General features: G+C 47.2%; 1 protein-coding gene across 1 annotated transcript in view; it reads left to right on the top strand.

Moving 5' to 3' along the window:
• Window positions 1-1236, top strand: part of COX14 (cytochrome c oxidase assembly factor COX14) — an 11586-nt gene extending 10350 nt beyond the window's left edge. Inside the window, exon 2 of the mRNA XM_017894745.1 lies at window positions 804-1236. Coding sequence (XP_017750234.1) covers window positions 812-985 — 174 coding nt within the window. The 5' untranslated portion in view covers window positions 804-811 and the 3' untranslated portion in view covers window positions 986-1236. The remainder of the gene's footprint in view (window positions 1-803) is intronic.
• The last annotated feature ends 6156 nt before the right edge of the window (window positions 1237-7392 follow it).

The raw sequence follows: 7392 nt of genomic DNA, 5'->3' as shown, positions 1-7392 counted from the left end.
AAAAAAAAAAAAAAAAAAACAAAAAACAAAAAACAAATTGGATATTGCCTGAAAGATTCCCGTTTGATCTTCCTAGAGAGAATAATTCACTGCAAATGTTTTATTTCTGCTACCTCCATTAGTTCCCTCCTAGCTAGAAAAACTGATGCTTGCTGAATATTACCAGTTACAGCAGCCCTGGCTGGTGCAGTGGCTCACGTCTGTATAGAATCCCAGCACTTTGGGAGGCCAAGGTGGGAGGATCACTTGAACCCAGGAGTTCAAGACCAGCCCTGGCAGCATACATAGCAAGACTCTGTCTCTACAAAATAATAGGAATACTGGCAGGTGTGTACCCACACCTGTAGCTTCAGCTACTTGGAAGGCTGAGGTGGGAGGGTGGGCTTGAGCCCAGCAGGTCGAAGCTGCAATGAGCCATGCTCACGCCACTGCACTCCAGCCTGGGCAACCGAGTGAGAACCTGTCTGAAAACAAACTCCAGCAGTCCAGGCTGGTCCGTGCCAGTCACTTCTCTCCACAGGCATGGAAGGCCAAGTGTTGGCTTTGATGACATTCAGAGGCACCTGGTTCCAGGCTTGTTTCTATATCTTGTATGCAGATTTTATTTGTCCTTTAGAATCGTAGAGTTCCTAAATGATATCTTCCAGTATCCTTATGAGACTTTACTTAGATATAGGGGCCATTCAGTATAGAGTGCAGACAGACCAAGAAGGGTGCAGAAGACATGGAATGGCTTTCAACAAGGAGATGGGCTGTGCAGATGAGGCCTTATCCTCAGGTCTAAATTCAATCTGTCTTTGTAGGGGACAAGATGCCAACTGGCAAGCAGCTAGCTGACATTGGCTATAAGACCTTCTCTGCCTCCATGATGCTCCTTACTGTGTATGGGGGGTACCTCTGCAGTGTCGGAGTCTACCACTATTTCCAGCAGCGCAGGGCCCAGCGCCAGGCCGCAGAAGAACAGAAGACCTCAGGAATCATGTAGAACTGGGGGCTTTTTCTCCTGAGCAGAGAGGCCCAAGGCATGCTGTGGAGAGACTTCACCTGCCACCATTTCCAGGTCAACAGGACTAGAGCGTTGATGGTTTTCAAACTCTGTTGGAAGAAAGTGTCTGTGATTTCTCTGGTTCTGCCAGTCTGTGCCAGTTTGACAGTTTATGGAGGCTGTTGAATCATAATGACAATGTGAGTGTGAGGTGTACCTACAGACAGTAAATATTTTGCCATATCTGTGTCTTGCTGTTTTTTGTTTACCCAAATAGTGTATGAACCACAAAAGGGGAGCCTTGTCTCCCAGTTTTCTGGGTATAGACTGGATTACCATATCTTGAGCCCTTAGCACCCGTGAAGTGGGTGATATACAGCTCCAGGAGTAGTATCTACCCTCATGATCTCAGAGGAAAGATTGTCCCAGGATTTACATAAATCCCCTGAAAGAATTCTGTAAGAAGCTTTTCTCTGGGTAGTGCCCATTCCTGGGCTGATTACTGGATCTAGGTATTTGGTTACTCTGGTCAGCATGGCCACATGTGCACCTCTACATCGAAGAGAGTGGAAGCCCTTGTTTTTGACAGCCGTAATCGAACTGCATGCAGCAAAGGAGGATAGTTCCCAAGAGGAAGGGCCGTTGGGCAGCGTATGGCAAAACAGTTCACCTCCTTAAGCTCAGTGGGTGTAGTAGAGCATAAGGATAGATTCATTGTGCTACTGCACAGGAAACCTACCTGGAGGTTTTATTGCAGAGATGTGAAGAGGATTTGAAAGAAAACAAAATGCTTTCAAGACTTCATTAGGAAGTGAGAGATCCTTGCCACCATTCCATTTTGAGCTTTGAGGCTCAGCTGGTTCACCTCATTCTTGGTGATTGCCCAGAATATCAGCCCCTCTGGACACCTGTCCTCTCCCATACACTCGTGCAGACTGCGCTGACCTTTGCCCCTGCTCATAAACCTCTTCTATGATTTTATTTTATTTTATTTTATTTTATTTTTTATTTTATTTTATTTTATTTTTTTTTTGAGACGGAGTCTTGCTCTGCCGCCCAGGCTGGAGTGCAGTGGCCGGCTCTCAGCTCACTGCAAGCTCCGCCTCCCGGGTTCACGCCATTCTCCTGCCTCAGCCTCCCGAGTAGCTGGGACTACAGGCGCCCGCCTCGTCGCCCGGCTAGTTTTTTGTATTTTTTTAGTAGAGACGGGGTTTCACCATATTAGCCAGGATGGTCTCGATCTCCTGACCTCGTGATCCGCCCGTCTCGGCCTCCCAAAGTGCTGGGATTACAGGCTTGAGCCACCGCGCCCGGCCACTTCTATGATTTTAAAACACCAACTTTGGGCTGGGCACTGTGGCTCACACCTGTAATCCCACCACTTTGGGAGGCTGAAACGAGAGGATCCCTTGAGCCCAGGAGTTTGAGACCAGCCTGGGCAACATGGTTGAAACCCTGTCTCTACAAAAAAATTTGAAAAATTCGCCAGGCATGGTGATGCATGCCTGTAGTCCGGTCGGAGGATCACTTGAGCCCAGGAGGCTGAGGCTGCAGTAAGCTATGGTCGTGCCAGTGCAGTTTAGCCTGGGTGACATGAGACCCTGCCAACCAAAATCCAGCCATCCATATATACGTACCAACTTTCCTGTATCCTCAACCCCTCTACTCCCATCTCCTCTGTGTCACCAAGGGCTCTCCTGCCTGCTCTGCTTTCCCACAGTAGGGTCATCATTCTCCCAGATCCTCAGTGCCACTTTCAAATATTACCTTCCCTACCCCAGCATCAAATTAGTCCTTTTTGACAAACTTTCTTATATTCTCATTTCTACTCCTCTAGACCTTGGAGACTTCAGGTCTCTTGATTCCATTTTTCCCCCATCTGTCAGCCTCCTTTGCCTGCACTGCTTCCTTGTCCAGCATATGCCCATAGCTGATCCCCTGAATAACTCAACCAGCACCTGCAGTCTCTGCCTTCATCTGTCTTGTTACCAAGCTTGGACCTTGGTCCTTTAATTACCTTTTCTAATTCACCCTCTTCTTTTGAGTATGTAAACTTGCTTAAGGCCCTCTACCCCACACCAAAACAGCTGTTCAGGTTTGTTTGTTGTTGTTGTTGTTTAGACGGAGTCTCGCTCTTTTACCTAGGTTGGAGTGTAATGGCGTCACTGCAACCTCTACCTCCCAGGTTCAAGCAGTCCTCCCACCTCAGCCTCCTGAGTAGCTGGGACTACAGGCGCACGCCACTGTGCACGGCTAATTTTTGTATTTTTAGTAGAGACAAGGTTTCACCATGTTGGCCAGGCTGGTCTTGAACTCCTGACTTCAGGTGATCCTCCCGCTTTGACCTCCCAAAGTGATGGGATTACAGGCGTGAGCCACTGTACCTGGCCCCTGAGGTAGTCTTGTACAACAAATTGTCGTAAGTCCTGCACAACTATCAGATGTCCTAGATATTTGGTAGGTGAAAAAAGTTTATATAATAATTATCTGAGGCCGGGCGCGGTGGCTCAAGCCTGTAATCCCAGCACTTTGGGAGGCCGAGATGGGCGGATCACGAGGTCAGGAGATCGAGACCATCCTGGCTAATACGGTGAAACCCTGTCTCTACTTAAAAATACAAAAAACTAGCCGGGCGACGAGGCGGGCGCCTGTAGTCCCAGCTACTCGGGAGGCTGAGGCAGGAGAATGGCGTAAACCCGGGAGGCGGAGCTTGCAGTGAGCTGAGATCCGGCCACTGCACTCTAGCCTGGGTGGCAGAGCAAGACTCCGTCTCAAAAAAAAAAAAAAAAAAAAAAATTATCTGAACATCTAACTCCCTTTTACATAAAAACAAAGTATTTTTTGTACAGTTCTGCAGGCATGCAACTAAATGGAGGCAAGACTGTACAGTAGTTTGTTCACCATTTCAGAAAATCGTGCCATTAATGGCCGAACCAGCTGCTGGTGTTTGAGTCTCTGATACAACAGAATATATATCAGTCTGCACAGGATAGTAGAGTGTTGTAAGGCCACACACAGTGGCTTACACCTGTAATCCCAACACTTTGGGAGGCTGAGGTGGGAGGATTGCCTGAGCCAAGGAGTTAGAGGTTGCCGTGAGCCATGATTGCACGACTGCACTCCAGCCTGGCAACAGAATGAGACCTTGTCTTTTTTTTCTTTTTTTGAGACAGTCTCCCTCTGTTACCCAGGCTGCAGTACAGTGGCACAATCTCAGCTCACTGCAACCTCTGCCTCCCGGGTTCAAGCGGTTCTCCTGCCTCAGCCTCCTGAGTAGCTGGGACTATGTGTGTGTGCCACCACACCTGGCTAATTTTTGTATTTTTAGTAGAGACAGGGTTTCACCATGTTGGCCAGGCTGGTTAACTTGAACTCCTGGCCTCAAGTGATTCACCCGTCTTGGCTTCCCAAAGTGCTGGGATTACAGGTGTGAGCCACGGCGCCTGGCCAAGACCCTGTCTCAGTTAAAAAAAAAAAAAAAAAAAAGTAGGGGGTGTGTTGTAAATATGGAAAGTAGCCCAAAGGCTGGGTACCATGGGACATGCCTGTAATCCCAGCTACTTGGGAGTCTGAGATGGGATGATCGCTTGATCCCATCCAGGAGTTTGAATCAGGCCTGGACATCATAATGAGACTATTGTCTCAAAAAAACAAAACAAAAAAACAAACAAAAACCCAAAAACCAAAAAATGCAAAAGGTATTGGGCTTTATAGATGAGAACCACTGGCTACTGGGTCAAGGTCAGTGTCTTGGTTTGGGTGGCTGAAGCAAATTCCCATAGATGGTAATAGCAATTTATTTCTCATAGTTCTAGAGGCTGGGAAGTCCAGGATCAAGATGCCAGCAGATCCAGTGTATCATGAGGACACTCCTCCTGGTTTGCAGATGGTCGTCTTGCTGTGTCCTCACATGGCAGAAAGAGGAAGCAAGCTCTCCTTGTTTGTCTTACAAGGGCACTAATCCCATCACGAGGGGTCCACCCTCAGAGCCTAACGATCCCCTAAAGAGCCCACCTAATGCCGTCCCATAATGCTGTCCCACCCTCCCATAATGCTGTCCCACTGGGGGGTTAGGGTTTTGACACTGGAATTTTGAGGAGGACACAAACGTGCAGTCCGTAACAGATTCCCTATTGTGATATGCAAGACCTGTTTTTTTTGAGTTAGGGTCTCCTCTCCGTTGCCCAGGCTGGAGGGCAGTGGCATGATCGTAGCTCACTGCAGCCTCAACCTCCTCTGCTCAAGTGATCCTGCTGCCTCACCCTCCTGAGTAGCTGGGCTACAGGCACATACCACCACACCTGGCTACTGTTATTATTTTTGTAGAGATGAGGTCTCACTGTTGCCCAGGCTGGTCTCAAACTCTTTGCCTCAAGCAATCCTCCCACCTTGGCCTCTTAAAGTGCTGGGATTACAGGCATGAGCCACCACACCTGGCTATGATGGTTAATTTTACGTGTCAACCTGACTGGGTCATAGGGAACCCACATATTTGGTCTTACTCTAGGTGTATCTATCAGGATATTTCTGGGCCTCATTCAATCCATCGAAGGCCTGTACAGAACACGAAGGCTGATTAAGACAGAATCTGTCTTTAAGGTGGAAAATCAGCCTTCTGCCTTGTGACGTGGACTCAGACTGAAACTCATATCGTCAGCTCTCTTGGTTTTCAGGCCTTTGGAACTGGACTGGACCCATTGGCTCTCATGGGTCTTCAGCTTATCACCTGCACATCTTGGGACATCTCAGCCTCCAGAACCATAGAAGCCAATTCCATATAGTAAAGCTCTTTCTCTCATCTATATATCTTACCGGTTCTGTTTCTCTGGAGAACCAGACTAATGCATCCATGTTGACAGGAAAATAGTTAATTCATTGTAATTGCTGTATAATATGTCACTGAATGAGCATATCAGTTTGTTCCATTACCCTAGTGAAGGGTTATTGGGTTGTTCCCACTTTTTCCCTCTTATAAATCAATAGCAATGCAGTGAGTATTTTGTATGTTTACTTGGGCCTATGTGTTAGTTTCTCCAAAGGAGGAAATATTACGGTATTTAGCTTTACCAGTTGTTAAGTTGCTTTTCCAAAGTGGTTATGTGAATTTCACTCTTACCAGCATTTCCCTATTCTGTTAGTGTTGAGTGGTTCTATTAATTTTAATTTACCTATCATTGATATCTCATAAGCTTGAGGACCTTTTTATTGATTTATTGGCCATTAGTATGTTTACCCACTGGGATTTTCCTATTTATATCCTCCCCTCACCCCTACTTTTTTTTTCCAAGATGCTCTGTCACCCATGCTGGAGTGCAGTGGTGCGATCTCGGCTCACTGCAACCTCCACCTCCCGGGTTCAGTTCTCCTCTTGGCCTCCCGAGTAGCTGGGACTACAGGCACATGCCACTGTGCCAGGCTGATTTTTGTATTTTTAGTAGAGACAGGGTTTCACCATGTTGGTGAAGCTGGTCTCTAACTCCTGACCTGAGGTGATTCACCCACCTCAGCCTCCCAAAAGTGCTCCCAAAGTGAGCTACTGTGCCCGGCCCCACTTTTCTTTCTATTGAGTTGTCTTCTTTGAAAAAACAGTTTGTAGGCAGTACCTTATGTATTCTGGATACTAGTATTTTATTTGTTACGTGGGTTGCAGGTTTGACTGAAACAATCTTTTGGAGTTTTTATAGGGTGTGGGTGTGGCTGTAGAGTTCCATGTTGCCTGCATCACACGTCTCCCCAGAGCAAACCTGTGGACAGTGGATCCGAGACCAGTTTTTATGCACCTTCTTGGCTGGGGATTTGGTGGGGGTGGTGATGTTTTCCAGACCATACAGGAAGTGCACTCATTGAGAAAGGTTCTAAAATTCACATAAGGTGCAGGCCCAGGATTCAGAATTTGTAAGAATCTGATCCCACAAGGCTAGGCATTCAAACTTCCTTGCTTCTTCCTTTTACCACCTGGGTGGGTTTTTGATGGTTTCCCTCTTTCAGTAAGGCTGTCGCTCTTTCAGGGTCCCAGCTTTAACTGGGGGTTTCAGTTTCCTACCTGGAGCCAGTCTTGTCTTTAGTTGTCAGTATTAAAACAAGTCCTTAAGGTGCATTTCCCTTATCCCCTCAGTAACTGCATCGGCTATTTTCCTGTCCACTCTAGTTTTCAGTTCCTTTGTCTTTAGTCTGTCTTGGAAGCTCTGCTATATATTTTTAAAAAACAGCTTAGAAAATACTTAATCTGGCCGGGCGCGGTGGCTCAAGCCTGTAATCCCAGCACTTTGGGAGGCCGAGACGGGCAGATCACGAGGTCAGGAGATCGAGACCATCCTGGCTAACACGGTGAAACCCCGTCTCTACTAAAAATACAAAAAACTAGCCGGGCGAGGTGGCGGGCGCCTGTAGTCCCAGCTACTCGGGAG

This window comes from Rhinopithecus bieti, unplaced genomic scaffold (assembly GCF_001698545.2).
Source record: "Rhinopithecus bieti isolate Rb0 unplaced genomic scaffold, ASM169854v2 scaffold_24390, whole genome shotgun sequence".
Lineage (NCBI taxonomy): Eukaryota > Metazoa > Chordata > Mammalia > Primates > Cercopithecidae > Rhinopithecus > Rhinopithecus bieti.
This window is presented reverse-complemented; position numbering and strand designations above follow the sequence as displayed.